We start from the raw sequence: 25,916 nt of genomic DNA, 5'->3' as shown, positions 1-25,916 counted from the left end.
TTACTATTAGGAGAAGTACAGCCTTTAAAAAATATCCTTGTCCTTTGAGGAAGACACCCCACTTCTTAGGATTGGAGTGAAGATTTTACTGGAGTATGGTTTCTGTGCTGAGAGTTTGTTTATGGCGCCATTGACTTTACCACTAGACCTTACATAAAATCTTGAAACTTACTTTCATAAGAAAGTAGAGGCGGCGGCTCCGCTCCCGCCTGGGCCGCGGCCGCGCGCCCTCCCTTCGGGGAGGAGGAAGAGGAGGAAGGAGGAGCGGCTTGAGGAAGGCCGAGGGCGGCAGTCGCGCCGCGGCGGGGAGGAAGCGGAGCCGGCGGCCGCGGGGTCTTGCTTGAGCACGGAGACGCTGTTGCTTTTAAGAGCTGCCCTTTTTCAGAGAGCAGAAACCACGTGCCTTTGTGACCTTCTTGTGTTTCCTTGTGTATGGGGAATGGTAGTATGCTCGTCAGATTTTTGTCAACTGGACACAAGCTACAGTTATTGGGGAAGAGGAACTCTACACTGAGAAGATGCCTCCATAAGGTTTGCCTATAGAAAATTGCTCCAGAGGTTAAATGAAGCTGGGCAGAGTTCATCCATGAGGCTTCACAGTCCCTGCCGATGTTTGGGGATAGCTGCTCCAGAGAGAAATTGACCGGTTAGGATTAGGTAGCTAGTCACAATGAAGAAAATTAGTCTGAAAACCTTCCGGAAATCTTTCAACCTGAGTAAAAGCAAAGACGAAACCGAGTTCATGGTGGTTCAGCCCCAGACCCTCGCTGGCGACTTCGTGAAAGATGACTCTTTATTTGGGAGCTGCTATGGCAAGGACATGGCCAGCTGCGACATTGGCGGGGAGGATGAGAAAGGGAAGAACAGGTCCAAAAGCGAGAGCCTGATGGGCACCTTGAAGAGGCGGTTGTCCGCCAAGCAGAAGGGCAAGGGCAAGGGCGGCACTGCGCCCACAGATGAGGATACCTTTTCCTCAGCTTCAGCGCCTGGTGGCCTCAAGGATGTGCGTGCCCCACGGCCCATCCGTTCCACATCACTGCGAAGTCACCACTACAGCCCCACACCCTGGCCGCTGAGGTCCACCAGCTCAGAGGAGACATGCATCAAGATGGAGATGCGGGTGAAGGCACTGGTGCATGCTGCCAGCCCGGGCCCAGTCAATGGTGTGCGCAAGGAGCTGCGGGAGTTGCAGCCCAAAGAGCTGCGGGACCTGCAACCTAGGGAGCTGCTGCAGTCCAGGGAGCTGCGTGACCAGCAGCCGGAGCCACGCCCTGAGTCCCGCTGCAGCCCTGGTTCACCCGGGGACCTGCGCCTCCATCTGGAGGAACACGTGCCTGTAGTTATTGGACTCATGTCTCAGGACTACCTTCAGTACACCGTGCCTTTAGAAGAAGGGATGTGCCCTCTGGAAGGGCCGCGCAGCTGCTGCCTGGACACGTCCTCGCCCATGGAAGTGTCAGCCGTGCCCCTACCCGGGGCGAGCGCCTTCTCCGAAGACGACAGTCAGGTGGACCAGGACTTGGTTGTAGCCCCAGAGATCCTTGTGGATTCTTCGGTGAACAACTTGTTGATTGGCACCACAGGAGTCATGTTGCAGAGCCCTAGAGCAGGTCATAACGATGCCCCTCCCCTCTCACCATTGCTACCTCCAATGCAGAATAACCCAATCCAAAGGAATCTCAGGCCCGGATGTGCACATGGCTGAAAGTGTGCGCTGTCATTTGAATTTCGATCCCAACTCTGCACCTGGGGTTGCGAGAGTTTATGACTCAGTGCAGAGCAGTGGTCCCATGGTTGTGACAAGTCTAACGGAGGAGCTGAAGAAGCTTGCAAAACAGGGGTGGTACTGGGGTCCCATCACACGCTGGGAGGCCGAGGGGAAACTGGCAAATGTGCCAGATGGTTCTTTTCTTGTTCGGGATAGTTCTGATGACCGTTACCTTTTAAGCCTGAGCTTTCGCTCCCATGGTAAAACACTTCACACTAGAATTGAGCACTCAAATGGTAGGTTCAGCTTTTATGAGCAGCCAGATGTAGAAGGGCATACGTCTATAGTTGACTTAATCGAGCATTCAATCAGGGACTCTGAAAATGGAGCATTTTGTTATTCAAGGTCTCGGTTGCCTGGATCTGCGACTTACCCGGTCAGACTGACTAATCCAGTGTCCCGGTTCATGCAGGTGCGCTCTCTGCAGTACCTGTGCCGCTTTGTTATACGTCAATACACCAGAATAGACTTGATTCAGAAACTGCCTTTGCCAAACAAAATGAAGGATTATTTGCAGGAGAAGCACTACTGAAAGATTGGGAGCCCTGCTTCTTGCACTTTGGGGTTCAGAAAAAAGACTGGAGTACAGTTTACAGACTTACATCGCCATTGAAGTCTTTGCTGCCATAACTATTTTAGTTTCTATGTGTGAAAGAGTCATCAGTTTGTTCAGGGGTGAGGAAGTGTCTGCAAGGTGTCTTGAGTTTATTTTGATTCTTTGGAAAGGGATGTCTTGAGGATCTAGAAGTGTGAGTTATCTTTCTTTAATCTGCAGAATAATCACAATGTGAATGACCAGATTCTCCTTAACCCCCCTCCCCAGTCCTTTGCTGCTATCCACTGTGATTCTTATGCATTAAAGCACATTTCATGTGTATTTAACCCTACATAAAGTTGAATGAAATGTAAAGAATAAAAATTGTTATGACGTTAAATGGCCCAGTTGAATAAATGTGTGGGATAAAACATATCTACAAATACACTGAAAAATGATTTTTAAGTCTCACACTTTAAAAAGGTTTATTCAGAATTGTGATTGACACAACCTTGTTTAATGGAATGCAAATCTGCAACATATCTGTACAACACTTTTCTAAATTATTTTTTAAGGATGTGATAATTGTTTTGGTTGTGAGAAGTTGAATTTTTCTGTTGCCTTCATTTTCATCTTGTGATTTGTCTCTTTTGATGAATGGCCTTACATTAAAAATTGTAAACAAATATATACCCCCCCAAAAAAAAGAAAGTAGACACTTCATTTAAAAAGATCTCTAGATTAACTTGTTCTAATAAAATATAGTCAATTAAAGCTTCACCATTGTGTTTCAATGTAGTTTATGGTGTTTGTTATTTAATAACAAATCAAAGGCAAGGAACTTCACCAGTTTCTAATTTGTTTTGCTGATTTTGAAATTAAAGGACCAGTTTCCAGAATTGTAACATTCAACTATCCATATAGAAATATTTTTAAAGACAGAATGTGATGTTTCTTTACATACCATATGTAAAGACATAATGCATGTTTTTGCTTGAGGGACATATTTTGGGCTACATTAGATAAATCTATTAATTATTAATATACACTTGATTCTGTTGCATATATCTCTTCAAATATTTTTGTAGTCCAATATGTGCTATTCCTTGAACTCATGGTTTCTAAGCTCGTATGTTAAGAGTCAAGGATTGAAAGTATCATTATAACAGTAGGCCCTTATACATGCCTGAGAATATCTACTGATGAGCAGCAGATGGGTCCCAGAAACTGTTAAATGAATAATAGCATTCACTTGCCAAATGAATGTACTGTGTATTTTTAAGGAACACTATCCATTCAGTTCTAGTCAAAACGACTAGAACCAGTAGCATTTTTGAGAGTTCCAAAATCTTCAATGAGAAAAAAAGAGATGTTTTCTGAGATGTGGGATGTGAATTCTGAAGAACCAATTACTCATTTCTTCACGGTGGCTTCTTTGTTGACATGAAACCAAATACGTTACAATTTGAATATTCTATATTAAGGGGGAGGTCTCATATCATTCAGCACTAAACTAACCACTTGAATGCTTTATGTTTTTCTTTTATCATATCTTATGCATTATCTAGGGTCATGTGATAATGTGATCATGTTTCATAGATAGAGGGAGATTCACAACCACATAGATCTCATCTGAACCCCATGTGCAACACTTCCTGCTTCTAAAAGGAGGATTCTGTACCCTTTCCCTCAGCCTTTGACACCTTGTGTGAGTCTAATGATACATCCCTTATGGTGATGTTGAAAGGTTTCATTAGACTTCAAAATGCTTAGATTGCTAGTTCACACATCGCACTGTCATTGCAGGTTCTGATAAATACAGAGCCCAGCTGCTACACAGGTGTTCAGAAACAGCTGTGTTTTGTTTCTGTTTTGTGCAGTCATGTGTGCTTCCTCTTACAGATGGATATACAACTGATGACATTGAGTTTTACTGGCGCGGTGATGATAACGCAGTCACCGGGGTGACGAAGATCGAGCTCCCTCAGTTCTCCATTGTAGATTATAAGCTCATCACCAAGAAGGTGGTCTTCTCTACAGGTTTGTAGTGGGCGGGGGGGAGGGGCTTCAGCAAAGGAAACTTCAGCACATTTTTTTAAGGATTTCTTTTCTTGGGACTGTTTCCTAAGAACCAACACTATAGAAGCCATGCTAGAGCTCCTATTTCCCAAGAGGTCCCATAGTAACATTCAGAAACACACAGGTATTTTCTGGAAGGCAATTTCAAGCAGAGCTCAGCCCTTCTCCTCTTTTCTCATATTCCATAGACAAGGAAAGGCAGAGGAATTAGGATCTGGGTCAGACATACGTGGGTTTTTTATCACATTTTTTGTCAGTTATTATGGTTTGCCAAGGGCAGGTCATTCAGCACCTATCACTGTAGCATGGCATCCTTTAAACTCAGTAGCCTAGAAGGCCACATTTTTCTTAGAGCATGGGATTTTCATTAGCTCCACCTATTCTTTGTGCTAAGGTCTTCCAAATGTTGAGGTGACCTGGGTCCCCTTATCACTTCTGAGATGTTGTGGGTGGCCGCATGAGCTCACGTGCAAAGGATGCAGGAAAGCATTCATTTGCTAGAAACTTCTTTGGTGAAAGTAATAAGCTTGCTGGAATATTCCTCTTGGTGTTTCTTCTTGTTGAAATGAATCCAACAGGCACATAAATAACTATTGCTGTAGATTTGGAGGATCGACTTTCTGCTAAGGATTCAGAAACTTGTAGAGCTGTAAACCACTTCCAGCAAAAGCTGTGTTGTGATTTTGTGAAAATGCAAAGTTGTCTCTAGCCTAAGAGGGGTGAAAAAAAAAACAGCCTAGAAGCTTTCTATAAGCCTGAGGTTTCTAAATCCCTATAACCAGGTGGATAGGACTTCCTTGTCTTGCTTGCTTTCTACAATGTGAACCTTTTACTCTCCAAGGCTGTGTATTCCTACATGTCTTTTCTGTAATGTTAACTCCCCAGAGGTCTACAATCAAAGGACAAAAATGTGGGGTTTTTTTGGACTGGAGGGGGGCAGGGGTAGGGGCTGTTGTTTGGGTTTTTTTTTTCTTGATAGCCTAGTTCATACTAAGAGCTATGTCCTTAGGATGACATTGATTCTTTATATCCCCAAAAATCTTATTTAAAAGTGGCAATTCTCTACATTTTCATGAGTGACTTCTTTCTTTCTTTCTTTCTTTCTTTCTTTCTTTCTTTCTTTCTTTCTTTCTTTCGACTAGTGGTTCTCAGCATTCCTAATGCTGAGCTCCTTTAATACCGCTTTTCATGTGGTGACCTCCAACCATAACACTATTTCCATTGCTACTTCATAACTCTAATTCTATTACTGTCTGGAATAGTAATGTAGGCATATGCTTGTGGTTTCCTGATATAGGTGGGTCACCTGTCTATGTGTTACTTTCATTGGTTAATAAAGAAACTGTCTTGGCCCTTTAATAGGACAGAAAATTAGGTAGGTGGAGTAGACAGAACAGAATTGTGGGAGAAAGAAAGCAGAGTCAGGCAGACATCTCAGGCAGTTGCCATGCCTCTCCTCTCTGAGTCGCACGCAGGTTAAGATCCTTCCTGGTAAGCCCACCTTGTGGTGCTACACAGATTACTAAATATGGGTTAAAGCAAGAGGTGAGAATTAGCCAATAAGAGGCTAAAACTAATGGGCCAAGCAATGTTTAAATGAATACAGTTTCCATGTAATTATTTCAGGTATAAAGCTAGCTGGGTGGCGGGATGCAGCCCCGCCACTCCATCTACAGTTTCCAATGGTCATAGGTGATCCCAGTGAAGGGGTCATTTGACCCCTAAGGGGGTCATGGCTCACAGTTTGAGAATCGCTGCTTTAGACTATAATACAAGCAATTAAGTTGCTAAAGAAACAAACAAAAAAAAGGAAACAGAGTGAAAACCCATGCAGAGGCCTAGGTTCTGATCACAGACAGAAGATGCCTAATATGGTTTCTGAAGAGGCTTTTACTACAATTAGAGCCTACAGTCTTATTATTATATTTTTTAAAAAAAAATACAGGCTAAATGTAGTAAGAGTTGAAAATGGGAACCAAGTGACTTCTAAATAGCACTGCCCTCACAGTTACAGAGGATGTAACTGTGATGTTTTGGATGTAATATATGAGGCTGAGCAGGACGAGCAAAGAGTCTTTAGCTGCTGGCAAGAACAGAATGTGTTCCACACTTGAGTCCTACTGCTCATTAAAACACCTGGGATCGCAGACTAGATCTACAGGAAAAATATGCTCCTTACCAGTAGCCAAAATTACATTTAGGGAAGATGTACAAACTTTTTATGGGCCTTTACTGGAAAGTACCCTATAACTATTGATTGATAATGATGATGTTCTCAAATTGCCTTTCTAGGTTCTTACCCCAGATTGTCCCTTAGCTTTAAGCTGAAGAGAAACATTGGCTACTTCATCCTGCAGACCTACATGCCGTCCATTCTGATTACCATCCTCTCGTGGGTCTCCTTCTGGATTAACTATGATGCCTCTGCTGCACGAGTTGCATTAGGTAGGCCGTCTGCAAACCGCGGAGTCCTCTGTCTCCATCCTCCCTATTTCCTTCTATCCTTTTCCCCCATCTCCCTCTCTGCCTGTTTCCTTTCTCCTTCCCTGTATGTGCGTGCACATGAGCACTTGTGTGTGCATGTGTGTGCATGTGTGTGAGCACCTGAACTTTCCTCACCCAGAATTTTGTGGTACACGATAAGACTGGACTCTTCCCATTACAGGAGTTCACCTCGAGACTTTGATGATCATCATCTTATTCAGCATTAAATCAATTAAACACAAATTAAAATTCTTCCATGTCAAAATTAGTTAATGGTAGAGCTGTTAGTAATGAAATTGGTTTCAACAGTTTGATAGTCTTATCAAAACATATTTCATGTAATAATGCTTACATAATTGCTCAATTTGTCTCCATGCTTCTTCACCTGTGAAATGTTTCCTTTTATCCCACCTCCAGCATGGAGTTGTGCTATATAACAAATGTATAAGCAAAAATTTTTCTGAGGGTTTATTCACACTTTTAGGCAGCATAGAGAAGTCAGGAGACAAAAGAGTCAAAATGCTGGGACATCCTTTGTAGTCCTGCTCATCATATGCCTGACTTTGGTTTCCTGTCATAATAGCAGATGTGAACAAATTACATCCTATAAACATTTTTGTGAGATTCAAGTAAAGTAAATTGTATGACCTCTTGCACAGATTTTTTTTCCCTTTAAAATAAGGGCTTGTTTGACTTCATCATAAGATCCTGATTCAGCGATTACACTCACAGAAAAGCCATTCATTTGCATTCAAAAAAACATTTGCTTGGCATCTAACATGTGCTGACACAATGAGGTACTGAAGTTGCACTTTTTCTTTTTTGAAAGTTACATTCTAGTGGTAAGAGATGGATAAGAGGCATAACAGCAAGGGGATGGAAGCAGCCTTGATGTCCACTAAGAAGAGAATGGATAACAAAAATGTGGTCCATATACATAAATAAATTTTATTCAATTGTAAAAAGATGAAATTATAAAATTTGAGGAAAAGTAGATTAATCTGGAAATTACATTGTGATGTTCTCAGAAAGAAAAATGTCGCTCTGTTGTAATCATATGGAAACCCTAACTTTTAATGTTTGTATGTAGAAGTATGTTCATGGGTGTGAGAGAAACTGGAAATGTAATCATGAGATGTCCAAAAGAGGTATTGAGGACAGGGAACAGCAGAGCGCACAGGAAAACATCAAGTTGGGTACTAGAGTGGAAAGGTAAAAGTGAGACAGAGAGCTGGAGGAGAAGATGGGAAATGAGTAACAAAAATCATGTTTGAAAATGTCATAATGAAACCTAAAACTTTGCCTGCCAATTTAAAAAAAATGTAAAGGTAGAAACTGAAGAGCCACAAAACATGACAGCATCAGGCAAGTCTACAGGGGGAAGTAAGCAACATTGTGTAGCTATGCCTGGGAGTGTTGCCATGATCAAGGCTGACCTCCCCCAGAAGTTGTTACAGGAGAAAAGACTTAAGAAAATAAACATCCAGAAAAATGTCTGAGTGGTGACAGTCTAAGGCCCTGACAAAAGCTCGGGGGTTTGGAACAAACCAGGAACGTGAGTGGGACCCTGCAGAGGACAGGATAGACAGAGGTCAGAGGGAAAGAGAGTAGGTGTCAGGAGACTAAGGGGTCGTGAAGTGATTCAGAGGTGTGGCTGAAAGCTTTCCCTTTATTCCATGTGAAATAGAGACACTGAATAGGTAAGAAATAGGGTATAATTTCATTTTTATAGTGGTAGTATTGAATGCTGTTAGGTTAGGTTGAGATAGATCCAGGATAAAGGTAGGAGAGAGGAGCAGTGATCTCCAGGAATAAGTTAAGTCTCTGTCATGTGTGTTCTTAGAATCACATAAATTACTTGTGTAGACTAACTACAGACATAATTTCTATTTATTAGTTTTGTGATAATTTCCCCTAAGCATTGAGAGATCTGCTGGAATAAAGTCCGTATAGAATCATATCTCTGTGCTGTTTTAGTGTTCATAAAATGCGAATAAAGAAATGGAAGCAACACATCCTGTTTTCATAAAGTAAAATTCTAGTATCTTGTTGTGTATCTATTGTACAAAGAAGTAACTTATTGATGCTTAAGAGAAATGCTTAAAATATCTTTGTATGTGAACCATTTATTATTAGGTACACAACTATTTTCAAATGACCGTCAGATTAACATGAAAGTCAGCAATGACAGGTTTAGTAAATGTATAATATCGAATATATAGCCTGTAGTAGAAATGATTAGGAGTAAAAGAAAGTTGAAAGTGTTTCAAATGATCAAGAACATCTGAAATCTGTGAGAAAACATCTTATCCACAGTAAAACGGGCCCAGACTTACATCCATGCAGGTACTCATGGGGTTCTACTAAAACCATTAAGGAGACAAACCTAAATGAGAAAACTGCACCAGAGAGTCTTTGGAAAATGAAATAGAAGTTTTGAGGTATGATTTAGGATAGCTTGGAAGGTGAAGGTTTGTGACATCTGAGATCAGATGGTGAGAGTCCAACTTCCCACCAGTGTAATCATAGCCTCTGTCTGGCCTTCGTCTGTTTCTTGTCGTTATTTTGCTACAAAACTGTACTGTATCATACGGAGGACTCTGAACACCCAATGATTTTACCTTCGAGTGACAACTTTGAGACTAACTGCTCACCACTGTTAGAGATGCCTGCTAACCGGATAAGAGATTATAGCCTGACCCAGAGTGACCTTTCCAATAAGAACCCCTATAATTTACTGGTGTCTCATATGTGTGTGTTATGTGGTTAGCTGTCCAGCTCAAAAACAGGAAGCACTCTGCTTCCAGCTCCAGATATTCGCACTAATTTGTGTTTAATTTGTATAATGTATTCATAGATCTCAGAACTATCTCTGAGGTTTTAACTTTCACTTTTAACTATTTATAGGGATTATCATGGAAACCTTTCAACTGGTATTCTTTGTCCCTGCCTTATACTGTGTTCCTCTATTTCCCATAACGCTACCGGAATAGTTTTCCTAAATTCAGTGTGTCCATATTTATGCTCCCCTGTCTGCCTCTGAGCTGCCTTTTGTGTTCTCGTTCATTGAACAGGTCCTCATTTGACCCCCATTCTTCTCTAGTACATCTATGAGATCTTGAAATCTTGCTAAAGAGCTGTGAACTCTCACAGACCCAGCCTTTACATAAAGATTTTTACATAAAGATTTCCACCATGATGTCTGTTGTAACCTTTCATCCCCAGTCTCTGGTTGTCTGGGAAACACCCACTCATTCTTCAGCAATCACCCCTAAAATCTACATTCCTGCCTCTGATACATCAGGAACTAGGGTCTTCTCTGTACTTATTTTCCCCAAACAGATAAGCCTATCGTAATATTTAATTCATATTCCCAATCCCCTACTTCATAAATAACTACATGTAAAAAAAATACAGTTAAAGAAAATTTCCTGTAATAATTCATGTTCACTCTAGGTTAACTTATGCATATTTCCAGGGAGGGCCATTAGGCTGTGTGATAAATCGCCACCAAATATATCAGTATATATAAATAAATAGTACTAGCTTTTTCAGATTTTCTGAGAACAGTAAGGGAACAGAGAAGGTATGACTCTAATTTTTTCTTTCTTTTCTTTTTCCTCTTTTTTCAGGTATTACAACTGTCCTAACAATGACCACAATTAACACCCACCTCAGGGAGACGCTCCCTAAAATCCCCTATGTAAAAGCCATCGACATGTACCTGATGGGGTGCTTTGTCTTCGTCTTCATGGCCCTTCTGGAATATGCTTTGGTCAACTACATCTTCTTCGGGAGAGGGCCCCAGCGCCAAAAGAAAGCAGCTGAGAAAGCTGCTAATGCCAACAATGAAAAGATGCGCCTGGATGCCAGCAAGGTACATTCACAGGGAAAATAGTTCTCATTGCTTAAGCTCTTAGAGTCATGCTACTGAGCTTGATAGACTTCTTAAACACAGAGAAACAGGGCCTGAAGAAGAAAATGGTAAGCTCCTCCCCAGTTACATAGATAATCAGTGAGAGGCAAAATTGACTCCCTAACGTATCAGCAAATGCTTGGATACACTTTCTGTTAATAATAGGGATATTCAAACTCTTTTTAGCTGGTAGCCACACAGATTGTTTTTTCATATATGAAAATCATATTTTATAATTAACTTATATTTTTATAAATTTACTTACTTCATTTAAATTTATTTACAAAGAAAACTTCATTTCATCTTACTCAATAGTACTTGCTGGTACCTGACATTTAGTATAAAATAAAACTGCATTATTAAATTGTTGCATATGCTAAATGAAAGCTCTGGACCTGAGATGCACATTCTCTTTGATTTAAAATAGAAATAATCAACTTTAGAAATGTGTTAATTACCTACCAGCAACAACTTGAGATGTTTTTCCCCTTCATGTAATCAAAATGATAGGAAGAAGTAGGGAAGAGAGGGATAATTTTCTCAAGTGACAGGGATTACTTAAACCCTTGCCTACATACCACTTACCCAAGAGCACTTCCCTGCATGAGTCCCCCACCCCCAGCCCCCATCTTCATTAAGTCAAGCAGGATCAAAGACTTTCTACACAAGTTTACACACTGTTTCTTCTTGAAGTCAGATTTTCATCTCAGTGGAATATCCAGAAAAAAATTTTTCAAAGATTAAATTCTGGGTTTCTCTTAAGCCTGGGAATTATACATTTTAAAGGTTCACTGGATTATTCTGGATTGCAATCTGGTTTAAGGATCCTCTCTTCAAGGATTTTAGTAGCAGTCTCAATGGAGGTGAGAGAGCTACTTTGCTCCAAATGTAACTTCATCTAGTTTACTATTCGAGTGTTTTCTGCCATAGACAGAATAATTATTAATGTATTTCTTTATTTTCCATGTTTGAACTTTTTGAGATAAATAAAATAATGCTTTCATTTAACACCCACCCCAGTGTTTATGAAATAGAACATAGTACGGGACTTATTAAATAGTTAATTACAAGTGGGTTAAGCACATTCTTCTTCCCCAGGATATCAGTATGCACTATTTAATAAGTCCCATATTAAGAAGAATGTGTTTAAACCCCCTATAATTATTAACCAGAACAATAATTAACTAGGTTACTAATAGCTTAATATCTTTGACTTCAATTGAATTGCAAATATTAAACATAAGAGAGTTCCACCATGGAAATTCCTGAGTCATGATCTCAATTTAACCATGGGTCTGATATTTGTTTGTAGACTAACTTTAATTAAAGACTCTTCTTTCTCCGAAGATGATCTTTATAATGATAGATTTTATATGTAATCTCTGAAAGCCAATAAGCATGGAGTTTAGGGACTGTTGACTTACTATCATGCTCAGGCGTTCCATAGCTGGAGGCTCTAAGCTGGTAGACAGCAAACAGCCAGCGTGTTGATATGGCTTTCTCAATTTGACAAATGAGAGTGCTGTTAAATCCGCTTCATGATTTGCCAGATATAGCATCCTAAGTAAAGAAAACAAAAGGAATAATGAATAAGTCTGTCTTCCAGGACTAGGGTATGAAATGAGGTAAAACAACTGCCTAATGCAAGGCTAACTTCAGAAGATAACATCTGATCCCTTTTCGCCTTCATCTACCTGATCTTTTCGTACTAATTTGCATTGAAATGATAGATTTAAGATTGAAGCAGTGGAGATTTTAAATAAATGGAACCTAAAGGAGCCTTCCAAAGCTTTAAATTCAATTGTTTCCAGATGGAAGCAGGGAAAAGTTCATGGGATAGACGCTTTTTGGTAATGAAAATCCATCCTCCTGGCTGAAGGTGTCAAAGTGCAGATCATAGCAAAGGAGAGAACACAAAAGGTTGCCGGGACAGCTCCTAGGACAGTGATTTTCAAAACAGGAGAGTTTGACAATGTCTAGAGACTGCTTTTTGTGGTCAAGCTGGAAGATGGCTGTTGCTATTGGTGCTCCATGTGAGGCAGCCAATGATGTCAGTAAACATCCCACGGTACCCAGAATAGCTTCCCACACTCATCTGGCCCAGAAAACACAACCTTCCTACTTCAGTCCTGAGAAACAATGTCCTTCTATGGGTTTCATTACTCTTTGGCCACATAGTGTGACCATTTTGTTTGATCAGAACCCCAGTAAAGATATCCAGCTCACTATTTCCATATCAAATTTTGAATTGATCAGGTTTAATATTTGGCCGTATGTGACAATAAAGTGTTAACCTGTCTGACCTTCAATTCCTCATTTGTAAAGTAGGGTCAATTCTTCTGTATTCATGTTATTATGAAGAAATTATTTGAAGAATATTATGATAATGTGGAAAGAGGGTAAGAGAGTCTTCAATACCTAGTAGCCATTTATTATGTATATATAAATAATAAATGGTATTTTAAGCATTACCGCTTTCAAATTAAATAGGCCATCTACATACTGATTGGTACTGATTCCTTTGGTTTTACATGGGCCAGCATCCCCAAAGTAGAGTACTATCTAAAAAGGAATGTGTGTATGTCAGAAATTACTATTATAGAGAGAGATCACCTTTACAATGATTGTCACCTATAAAATTACAGCAAACCTATTGTGTCAAATCCTGCCAGTCATTTCATAGGGCAGCACATCATTTTCATTAGATTAAGACAAAAAGATGCCCACATAGCAGTTTGAATGCTGACTTTCCTTTCAGCCCAGCAGGAAAGGTCAGAGGAGATCCATATTCAGCTCTGATTATGCAATCCTTTCTTTTGTGTCAGTATCATACCTAATGCCAGTATTTCTTATCAGAAATGTCCCTTCTTTTCAAGCATAATTCTAAGGTTATTTTCCCCCAAGATTGGACACATAATCAGCTAAGTATTGTTATCTCCTGTAGCAAAGAAAAGAATCAGCTGCTAGAGAGGGATTAGGTTTTTTTTTTCCCCCCGGCTTTGATGGCTTCCTAGAGATGGGAAAGCTGGGTCTGTTCAGCTGTGGTGATTCTAAACTGCACAGTCCCAAGGTCAGGGAGGAATGAGACAGGGAAGGTCAAAAGGGGAAAGATTGGGTTGCTTCTGTATTTCCTTTTCATCTCTTTTTTTATCTGCTCTCAATTTTTTTGAAAGTATTTTTCAGCTTTCAGAGGACTTCCCATCCTGTCACTTAAGTAACTCAGAAAACAAGGCTAATAAGTACAATGTGCAATAGCCATAGTTACATAGGAAAGGTAACCAAGGCCCTAGTACCCACTCTGGGTCTCCTTCGCCATACTAGTGTACGTTGCACAGAGCTGACAAAAGCAAAGGAAAATTACAACGCTCATTTTGTATTAGTCCATCTGTGCAATCAAAATACTTAAACTCCAGCAACCTGCACAAGAAAATCCATAACTGAGTGCCTCTTTCATCTTCTCTTATGTAATAATCTAAATTGTAAAATACTAAGAATTTAAAAAATTTTAAAAAACTTCAAACCAACAGGAGACCTACTGATATTTTCCCCCAAGTGTCCTCTGCAGTAATTCAAAACATAAAATATGCCCCAAATAAATAATGAAAAAAAATATACAAAATTTATCCTGGTGTGAGCAAAGCCTATCTGTTTGCTCTTGCAGGTGTGTGTGTGTGTGTGTGTGTGTGTTTTGATAGAATTTGTGTTTGGTTGATTTGCTCGCATGGCTAAAGTTTTCAACCCCTGCCTTAAGCTTTGTGTGGCTTCCCAGTTCTTTTCTGCTTGATGCTAAGTATTTGCATATTTGAGAACCTAGTCATTCGTGCTTGTTCAGCCTTGGTTACTGCACACTTGAAATCCCTCCAGTCTGCTTTTTGTATTGTTAAAACTACAGCCACCGGTTTTCTAAATAAAACTCTTCTAAAAAGCATCCCCATTTGAGGTTCTTTATTTTGCATTAGGGTGTCGTGAATCTGTACTGTCCCTATGACTTTGCTGAATCCTTTGTAATGCAAAGCCAGTAAGACCTTTCCAATGTACTTCTACTGCTCAGAATTCACTCTGAAAATTCTTTTGCAAACCAACTAGACCAACTAATCAACATTCAACCATTCTTCATTAGTATTTGTCTTTTTCTTTATGCAGCCTGAAGACCAATAACATTTATACATACCAAGCTCACCTTAATTACTGGTGCCATCAGTCAACTTAAATAGAAAAGTATCTACTTTGTCTTCCAGATCTTTTATAAAGATAATAAACAAAATGGACCCAGTATCGATCCTTATGGGACCCTACTGAAAACCTTTCCCCAACTAGACAGACTCCCAACTACGATTTCTCTATATATACAGTTAGATAGCCAGTTTTTAATCCAATTATATCTATTTTTGTTTGGGACAAATTTGTTTAGCTGTTCCCTTTAACATAACATTTGGCAACTATAAAGAGAATTCATAGGTGACTATCCATAGATTTGAGTCTAAGATAAATATCCCCTGAAGACTTACTTGAGTTTTCAATGTAATACACCTGTGTGGGCATCAGCTTTAAGAAATTATTTCAGTGTTAGAAAATAAGGCAAGTAGATTGCATTTGGGCATGCCTATTGTTTATATGGAGAGATGGCAGTATCATGGCACACCTTGACTTTCCTTGGTTTTGGTGTTGGATGTTTTGAATAGTTGAGTGAGTAAGAAGTTCAATTTTCTTCTGTTGTTTGGAATATTGAAATTCAGAACCTTTACATTTTGCCCTAGATTATTTACTTTTAACTAAGATCGTTTTATTCGCATCAAGTCCTTACTTTATTGTTACTGATTTTTATAAGTAAGCATTATTTTGTCAGGCCCGGAACATTGTCATGAGAGGTAAAGACAGTAACAGAGAGTACTCGGTCTCAAAACTTGTGATTAACCATACCTCAGTTTATTTTTACTTATCCTTAGAGTTGGGGTTCTGAATCCCCATGTGTCTGTGACCTTAACTGACAAACAGTCCATCATACTACCTTCCAAACTAAAGGAAGAGAAGGAACACAATAATTCTCAGCTTTCTACCTCAGACACCACTAGTCCATTGCATGTTTTGGTTTCATGTTTTAATATCCACTTTCTGATGGGGAAGAAGTGCTACTGACTGCTTTTCAGCATCTCCTGTGAATACTTGATGCCTAAGGGGGTGCCCATATTGTATCTTTGAACTATCTCCCTTTTCCTTAATTTTACTATTTTGGCTTCAAGGGTACTGACATTTCATTCTTTTGTCTTTGTGCAGAGGCACAGGTGTGAGTGCTTTGTGTTGGTACTTCATTGCTTTTATACTTCTTATTACTTGTTAGGAATTTACCTGAGAAATGGCCATAGATTGTAGGAACCTGAGACATTTGAGAGTTTGTTAGTCATTGTTTTCATCTTAATCTCTTCAAAATTCTGTAACCTATCACATCTGCACTTTCGGGCTATCGTGATTACGTTGTTTTTGCTGGGGTTGTTGAACTTCATTTACTCTTGTTGACATGAAAGTGTACTGGTTTGGTCCAGTATCATTCTGGGAGGAGTGGTAATCATTTTGAAATAAAACACTATGAAAGTTGACATTTAGACTGTTATAATAATGTTGGAAGAATGTTGCATTTTTCAGAAAAAATCAAATAATTATGATTATCCTGATGATTGGATAGAACACCAAGAAAATTCAGAACAACCTCTCACCATGAGAATATTTCGAAGAAATTTTGCCTCTTGTGTGCCAAGTTGTTTAAGTGATAGCTTGAAGGAGTTAATACTCTATGACCCTTGTTTTTCAAGATCTGATTTCATCTAGCTGGTTAAAGAGAATATTCAACAATATTCAATGAAGTATAAAGTTTAATGTTTTCTGATCATGTATGTTTTCCAAGATATGTCTTTGCTCTCTCCTTTGAGTCTTTTTGAGATTTTGAATAATGTTTTTTTTAATTAGAGCTATAATATGCTAAATAAACAAAATGTTCTGACAATCACAGGAAGCAGGAAGATGCTGTAGTTTAGAGTCAGACTAGAAAGGACCCACAGTGTGTTATTGTCTTTAGGAACTGTGTGACATTGGATAGTTTAATGTTTTAAGTTCTTTGACTAAAAACTGAAGTCATTAATTTCTGCTAAGTCACTGAGAGCTGCTAAAATGATGGAGATAATTATGCTAAGGACATATGCAGTACTAGGCTAAGAGCACCCAGCTAAAACTGGCTAGTGATGTTGGAATGGTGGAAGAGTTTTCAATAATGGTTACACCTGTATCCCCACACAAAGGTCTAACCATGTAACCATTATTAATACTGCCTTTGGTTCAAGCTTAGTGATTCTTTTATAGAGATAATGATGTTCTACCATCAGATAGATTTCTAGCTTTCATATTTTCAAGTATAAATCAAATTAATGATGGCAATATTTTACTGACTGCCAACTCCTCAGGGGTGTCTACTACAAACAACTATAAAATAAGCATCATATTGCTGACATACTTTGTACACTGTTAGATCATGATACAGAAAATGGAATATTTTTGGCCCAGAAGAAAATCATATTTATTTGCATATCACTTCCTAGATTATTTAGTATGTAGTTTGCATAGCTATTGGTACCATAGAGGAGTGTGCTGTGTGCTCATTTCACCTCTAAAATGAGAGGAAGGCAAAAAAAGGAGAAAACACATGTTCTACTCTACCCAATTAAGTATTAGAGAGATGTAAGAACAAAATAACCTTAGATCCAATTTATCTTCTGTCTAAAAAGTCATAAAGAATAAAGCCAAAAATGAAAATAAAACAAATAAACAAAACCAACACTCACCTCCAACTGAAGCACTGCACAGCAAATATATGTAGACAAAACCAGGGTTAATGCAAGCAGAGCTCAGAGACATCTGCCTAAGCTCTAGGCAAACAAGTAAAAAAGCCCAATGGCAAAATTTGAACCAAGATGAGGAATACAAACCAGGAAACAGCATAGAAACATCAGAAGAGGTAAATAAGTTCGGGGGAGAAGGGGCCAAAAAGCAAGAGACAAACGTGGTGGGGGTGGGGAGAATCTAACTGGAAAAAAATTACATCTCAAGATCAATTCTTATGATAAAATTTTCTCTGAAGATTAAAATGGAGAAGAAACCAAAGATCAGAAATGGCAACAAGAGGGAAGTTAAGGGAGGGACAGGGCTCAGTGGTTTGAGGCCCTGAAACCGATGAGCTAAGTTTAATTCTAAGACCCACATGGTATACGAAGAGATGTGATTTCTACAAGTTCTCCTCTGAGTACCTCACACAAGCATGCACCGCTACACATGCACATATACTGATTCACACACACACTCACACACACACACACACACACACACGGTGGGAGGAGAGAAAGAGGGAGGTTGGAGCACAGATCTGAAGGCAAAGTGATCTTTCTACAGGCTAGAAAATGACTGTGGAAAGAATGTTACATTTACGTCAACTAAACCTAATAGGATCACTATAAAAAGGGTAACCCCTGACTTAAAAAAGAATATCTATCCCAGACAGTTTCTACACTAAATCCTTTTGAGCACTGAAATGTAGTTATCTTCAGCTGTACTAAAATTCTTGCAGGACATAGCAGGAAGGAAAACTTACAAGTGATCTAGTAATACACCATAAATGAATAATATCAAACCCCTATAAAGTAAACTATAGATATATAAATTTACTTCAACAACAAATATCAATGGGATGGAAAAAATCCTTAGATACATATATCCAGAAATGACCCTGGCTAACTTTAAGATGTAATTTATTTTGAGGTGCAAGGATAATATGGATAAAAGTTGAAACTGAAAAATCCCCCCCATGTAGACACCAAAAAGACTATTTGTAAAACTTCAGTCTTTATGCCTGGCTACAAATGAAAAATAGGTTAATAAACTGGAAATCAGATCTCCAAAAGAAAGCAGATTAGCATTGTACAATAGTGTTCAATTTTAAAACAAATGATCAACTCCTGAACTTAGCGGGGGACACATATAATATGAACATTTAGTTTCCCATTCTTCCTTATGCCTATATTTATCCATACACAAATTATTTGACAGTTTTTATTTTATACTGATAGACTCTCAGATTCTAGAAAATGAGGTAAAGTTTTTATCATCAGGAAACAGTTTTCTTCCTGAGAAAACTCTGTAAGGTTTATGAAATGTTTATTGAACAAAAGAAAGAAGAAAAAGTGTGTGTTCCATGAGCATTTCTGGAAGTCAAGAGCTGGCATCAAATTTTTATTAACTACCTTGGTATTAATATTGAATTACTTCACAAAAATAAAAAAATGCAACACCTCCAGCAAGTTCTTTTTTGTGTTTCTAAGGAAATTCAGGATTGGTATGGCCTCTGCTGCAACAAGATTTGCAAGAGTGCTTGATGCTTATTTAATTTTGGCAACGGGTACCTAGGGAAACGACAAAAATGGACCCTGACATGATTTTTGAAATCTCCCTCGACGATATACAAGCTTTCTATTTTCCTCACTTCTACCAGCACTAACTACAGATATTTCTGGAAGCTGGACAAGCTCCAGCAGGCTTCCTCCCCTGAGTCAAGGGGTACTTATGGAGGTTCCTTAAAGAGGAGTTGGTGTAGAACCTCTGAGTCAGGAGTGGAGGAAGCCAGCCAGTCTCGGCTGCCATTTTGAGAGCACACTGTAATATCAAGTACCCAAGTATGAGCACTACTTCGAGAAATATTATTGTTATCAGTTGTAGGGGTGATGTCGATTAATAAATAACCAGACCAGCTCTATTCAAAAGATTTTAATAATTGAAGGAAAACTTACACGACCAAAGATCCCGTGAACGTCAGGAGCGCAGGAAACCAAAGAGGAAAAACAAGCACACATCGATGGTTTTATAGGCTTATTGGGGCCCGGGGGGGGGGGGCACACACCTTATACAGCACGTGATCGGCTGAAGTTCCCCCATTAATCGGTCACATTCATAAAGCACAATATGATAATACAGTATGCTCTGCCTGAATTGGGATAATTAATGTTTTAATACATTTTCATTATTTAATTCTAGGAATTAAATTCTTTCAGTTCTTTCTACAATGCACAAGGTGGTCATGAACTGTCACATCCCTGTTGTGTGGGCTATTTGTACTTCCTCCTTCTGTCTATGTTTGTTAGCTATTATCTAACTTCCTTCTCTCGCCCCCTGTACCTCACACCTTCATAATCTCTAGTTGTCACAGTTCTGCACTCAGATAGACTATTTTTAAAGCCCAGGAATTATTTGAGAATGTTGGCCTACTGGAACCAAGCACATGGGTTTTGTCCCTGTGACAGTCTCTCGGCTACACTTTGTTCTTCTTCTAATTGCCGTTGGCAGGGTAGCATGGAACTTCTCACAGGAATACAGATTGGGAAAGAACATCACGAATGTGATGACAGTTCACGAAATATTTACCAAAGGATTACTACTAGGGAATAGCAATCTCTATATTAATGGTTTAAGGGTACAGAGAGTTCTAGCTTGATGAATCCAGCTTTACCTTGAAGTGGAAAGAGCCTGCAGCTCAAGCTCCAAGACTCAGTTTTTAGCATTGCATGCTTGGAGTGGAAGGTCAGTGGTCTTCCAAATCCCATTTTGCACAGTGAGACTTTCAGCCCTGCCATGAAATGGTGGTCTTAAGGATTATATCAAAAGGCAGGCATAAAGTTCTTGAAAGAGAAGCTTGCAGTTGCAAATGGTAATTGTAGCATTGAGTACTTAGAACAGGATGGAGTTAAGAAAATTTTCTATTTTTTAACATTCACTTCTAAATTCAGCGATATCACATCACTGGGTCTTCTGGGTCTTGCTGTAGCTGCTGTAAGATGACTCTGGTAGTATCAATACTTAGAATGAACTGTACACTAGTTCATTCAATACACAGATAATATGTGCCCCTCAGTTTCACAGGAGGGAGATGCATGCCCAGGAAAACAACCACAGAATAAAGCATAAACTTCAATTCTAAAAAGAAAATTTAAAAATGTGAAAAAGGCACTCTTCCATCTACTTGATTGAATGTACAAAGTATATAAGAATAGTATTTCACTCTTAGGGGACATTTGACAGGTCTTCTCATTATAAACAAAGAGACTATAAACAGAAGTGACTAGTCCAATGTCACACAGAAATTAGATAACAAAGGCTAATGCTCTGGAATAACATGCCCCCTTTCAGCACTGTCTTCTATCCCATGAGACAAAGTGCATAATAATTTGGTCAGCAGGGCACCTCCATCTCTTTATAGCAACGAAAGTGCCTCTGAGAAGTGTGATTACACAGGACATCATAGTGTGGAATAGAAACCATTCAATCCCCAGCTTGGACCACGCTGTAGCAATGTGCAAATTATTCAAGTCTAAAATATTGGTATCTCTAAAAAGCTAATACTTGCTAAGGTTGTGGAAAGTGAGAAGTTAATGAAGACACCTGCTTAAAATACCTCCTATTATCCACTACCCCAAAACACAAGAACATAGAGAGTCATCTTTAAGTCACAATAATTGAGTCACCAATATTCTAAGTAACCCTTAGCTCTATTTCAGGCTTATTATTAGGTCATAATTTCTGATTGCCAGAGGAGATAAATTTTAACAAAATCTCCAATGAAGGCACATGACCACAAAAATTTTCTCCTTTTTAAAGTATCAGGGCAGCAATTGAACACAGTGTTCTGCCACATCTTCCAAATTTTTTTTTTATTTTATTATCTTGCTCAATATGTAGCCTCTGTGGTCCAGAGTTTAGCAACATGTGCTGTCTGCCATCATCTTCAAACCTCCAAGCTAGGGGAAATTGGCTGTTGGAATGGGACGCAGGGCTGTTGGACAAGGCTGTGTCAGATTAACAACAGTTCTCCTAAGGAGAGAGTTGAGGAGGCAGAGTAGGGGGCACGGTTGACAAGCGCTCACTAGGGTAATGCACCGTGTAATTGGCCAAATGCACAGAAGCCATCAGGCCACAGCTGAGTAAGAAATCCTTGGCTGCTGTGGAGTTTATAGCTCCCTCTGCAGCTCCAGCTCTCTCCCGGAGGGGTTTCGTGGAGCCTTACTTGTGATTAATCCAGACACTTGAGCGAGGAACATCGCACGCATGTTTACTTCTTTTAAAAAAAAAAAAACCTTATTTTTCCTTTTAAATCAGCTATCAGACTTTTAGAATGGCAATACAGTTACTCTCAATCTTCATTAGGCATACAGGTAACCTCAGGACCCCGGGAGGGTGCAAACTCTTAGTCTGTAGTGTCAAAATCAAGATTTCAGATTCTGTAATCTCCACACGCTTTCCAGTGATGCCACAGCACCTGAGCTATGGTTCACGTGAAATAGCAAAGATCCCGCTGAGGGAATGCAAATCTGGACTCCTTGAGTACCAACTTGGGATGACTCATGGCTGCTGCCTTGAAATCTACACTGAGGATGCTGCAATTGAGTCCAGGATCGCCTGGTCCATTAGCATTGTTTATCGTGAACGTAAGAATAGACATCACCTCAGAAAATTCTTTCATGTAACATACAGAAGCTGTAACATAGAGAAGATTCCAATGATATATTCAAGATCACATACAAGCCAGAAAGTTATTGGGCTAGAACTATATAAAGCTGGAATGCATGCCTAGGTTTTTCCCTCTCTCTCTGAGTTGCACATTTTAATCACAGATTGCATGTGAAGCTGTTTTAAAATAACTTTCCTCTCGCTTCTATAATTGTCAGAGCCAGTCACGGAATCTAATTTGGATTCATAAAGGCCGGGTACTCAACGTAACCGAGTCTCTGGAAAAACTCTGTGACTTTCACTAAAGAATTTCCCTGCTCTTCAGTTTTCTTGTTTTTGAGATTAACAGGTACACACACGATCGTTCAAGTTTGCTATGATGTCGTAGAGAAGAGCAAGCCAAAAGATCTGAAAACACATTGAAGAACTTAGGTGACTTAAATAAATTCAGAGAAATTTTATTTAAAATGTTGCAAGATATCATTAAACTTTCCTCAAAAGATTACTACATTTAGCCACATGGGATACAATCTCGGCGCTCAGGAAGCGGAAGCAGAAGAATAAGTGGAAGCTTGAGACTAGTCCAGGATACATACTAAATTCCAGGGTAACCTGGGCCACAGAGTAAGAATTTGCCTCAAGCGTGCGCGCGCGCGCACACACACACACACACACACACACACACTCCTCTAGAACCTTAGGTCAAATTTTATCTGAAGGGATGACTAATTATTATAATGAGATTCTTCCGATTTTCTACCACTGCTTAATGACGACAAACTCGAGAGTGGAGTAGCCAGGCTACTCCAAAGCTTGCTTAGAAGCCCTTGTTCTGATACAATACTTCCATATTAGCAAAAATATTTTCTGTTTCCTATTTCTTGCCCAAATGGAGACATGGGCATTTCCTTTATATGCCAGAGTCTACTCAGAAGCAGTCCTCCTTGTCTTAGGATATTTTATCTTTTCTATTGCAGCACCAATCAATGTCCAAGGGAAGAGGAGAAGTTATGAGTCTGACTTACAGGCATCAGGCTCACACTTGGGACAGGAAGTTACTGCTAGTCTATCACAGTGAAAATATAGATTCATCTAGAAACTAAAACTCTAGCAAGAAAACATTTTAAAAAATAGTGTTGTCTGCCTAAGTAAGTCTGTAAATTTGTGTAGACTTTGCAAGTTACCAACACCTTAGAAATGGTGACCTTTTGTTATTTGATCAATGGGGTTATTACCTTACCACATGCCAAACATGCTGCTGGATCTACTGAATTAGTTAGCTTTCAATTGCTGTAAAATATAATCTGAGACAAATCCATTTGTAAGGACAAAGGTTTATTTGTCTCACAGTTTTAGAGGTTTACTCCCCAACTCATTGCTCCCATTGCCTGTAGGAGCATAACCATATCCCCATCATGCTAAAAGTAACTTGGCATAGTCAAGATTTTTAAAATTAAGAATAGATTTTTCTTTTCTTTCTTTTTTTCAAAGACACTAAAGCATCAATATCTCCCATGAGCATGCCCACAATGATCTTTAACCTAATACGCCCATTTCCTAACTATTCCATTGCTTCCCAATAGGACCATAGGCTTGATTCTATGCCTTCAACATGTGGGCCTTTGGAGAATCATAAATACTATAAATCAATCCTAAAATAACATGAGAATAACACTTCTTAATTTTATACTATATTAGTTCTCCTGAAATTAGCATCCAAATCATCAGTATGATGCTCTCATGGATGCTTTGGTTTTGTTGGTCCTCCTTGTTCACTTTCTTTTTCCTCCTCTATTCCCATCTGATGGTGCCCTGCTACCCCCAACAGTCCTACTTCTGCTTTTGTGGCTTTTGTGTTCTGCCACCTTCTTTTCATTCCTGTATTTTAACCATGAGGAAATTGAGGTTCAGTGGAGTTGTGAAAGTAAACCAAAATCATAAAGCAAATTGGTAGATGTGTGAGAATTCAAAGCTGGCTTCATAGCTTAAACCTGCAAATTTAGTTAACTACATATGTGTTTTTGTCCCTATTTAAATTTTAAATATGACTATACAAAGAGCTTGTGGCAGAATGTGAATTCCATGTTAACATTATCTTTATAATAGCGCTGTCTTTATTGATGCATTTCATTTGCAGGAAGAGATATTTATTTCCCATATATAAATGGAATAAGAACTAGCATGAAAATTCAATTTTGTTGATGGGTGCAGGCTGGGACTTCCAAAACTTAGACGAATCCTGTTGGCAGATAATGAGATGAAATGTTTCTACTTCTTCCTTGCCATTGTAAGGATAAAGAAGCAAACAAGGTCCCCAAATTAAGCACCAGAAAGATAAATGATTGACAGTCTTTTGGCTTCCCTTGAACAATGAGGGTTTTAGACACCTCCTAGCATATTAAAACTAGATTCCCACAGCTTGGTGACTAGAAGCAGCTCCCGGACAGAGGGCTACAGCAAGGAGAAGCACACCTGGATGGATGCACTTGTTTTGTGAGAAGTAATGAAAATGGTACTGGCATACATCCCCTCTACAACTCCACAGATGTTTGCCACTGGGAGCTGTTTTACCAGAAAAAAATTAAAACAAAAAAACATTTTTGATTAACATGAGTGCAACTCCTGACTTCTGTGTAATAAGGTTTTGTCATCATTCAGCTTATAGTATTTGAAGGGATTTGAGTCACCTCATTGAATCGAATAGGTTGATATTATCTTCTTTGACAATTGAGTAACCTCAGAGAGGTTAAATCAACCTAGGATTACAGTGTGATGAGCCTGCCTTTACACAGCCTTATTTTAGTCTGAGCATCAAGTGATCTTACTCTTAAACATAATAGTACTGTTTGAACTTGAACTTTGTTTTTTTAAATTTTTTCATTTATTCCTTAATAATTACATGCATGCACACAATATATTTTGACTTTATTTACCCCTACTACTCTCTCTTCCCACTCCTATTCCTCTTGAACCTCCTTATTCTCCTAACAATCTAATTAGGAATGCTTATTGCTCTTCATGTGGATCAACTTGTAGCAGACCTCTCAGCTCCTTCTCCAACACCATGTCTTCCTGCATGCTACCAATGTACTGCAATGATGAAAATAAACTAAACCTTTGAAACTGTAAAAAAAAAAAAAAAAAAAAAAAAAGATATTGAAGCTCCTTACCTCTGACGGACACATGCCCCAGGGCCTTTGCTGGTACCAGAGGTTCCCCTATGTATGTATGAGCCACACTTCTAACAACTAACACTTCTTATAAACTAACATTCATTGATAAAGTAACCTGTTCAGTCACTCATATAATCTCAAAACCAAACAAAACATCATTCTTGTAAAGAAACAAAAGGGAAGTCAATTATTCCCACAACATATGCGTGTCAATATGTTTGTTTGGCCTTAATTTCTCTAGAAGAAATGGAAGTCTAGAGGTGTTCGCATTCAGAAAGAAAAGCTCAATGGCAGCGGTAACTAAAAACCCCGGCGATTGTCACCAAAGTTCTGGCATGGTAACTAGTTTTCAGAAATTTTCTGAGCAAAGCTAAGGAGACACTGTCCTTCACTAACTAGGTAACTACCCTCTTATAAAGTATAGCA

General features: G+C 39.1%; 2 protein-coding genes across 2 annotated transcripts in view; both read left to right on the top strand.

Moving 5' to 3' along the window:
* Gabrb2 (gamma-aminobutyric acid type A receptor subunit beta2) overlaps nt 1–25,916 on the top strand; it is a 202,421-nt gene that overhangs the window by 161,981 nt on the left and 14,524 nt on the right. Inside the window, 5 exon segments of the mRNA XM_038326725.1 lie at nt 4,206–4,343; nt 6,675–6,827; nt 10,499–10,743; nt 15,021–15,048; nt 15,051–15,133. Coding sequence (XP_038182653.1) covers nt 4,206–4,343; nt 6,675–6,827; nt 10,499–10,743; nt 15,021–15,048; nt 15,051–15,133 — 647 coding nt within the window.
* Nucleotides 428–2,998, top strand: LOC119812227 (suppressor of cytokine signaling 6-like). Its single transcript, XM_038326724.1, is given in 2 exon segments — nt 428–1,677; nt 1,679–2,998. Coding segments are annotated over 2 exon segments (1,629 nt in total). The 5' UTR covers nt 428–670; the 3' UTR covers nt 2,301–2,998.

The sequence above is a fragment of the Arvicola amphibius genome, chromosome 4, assembly GCF_903992535.2.
Source record: "Arvicola amphibius chromosome 4, mArvAmp1.2, whole genome shotgun sequence".
In the NCBI taxonomy this organism is placed as follows: domain Eukaryota; kingdom Metazoa; phylum Chordata; class Mammalia; order Rodentia; family Cricetidae; genus Arvicola; species Arvicola amphibius.
Note: the sequence above shows the minus strand (reverse complement) of the source record. Positions and strands in the feature narration are given on the sequence as shown.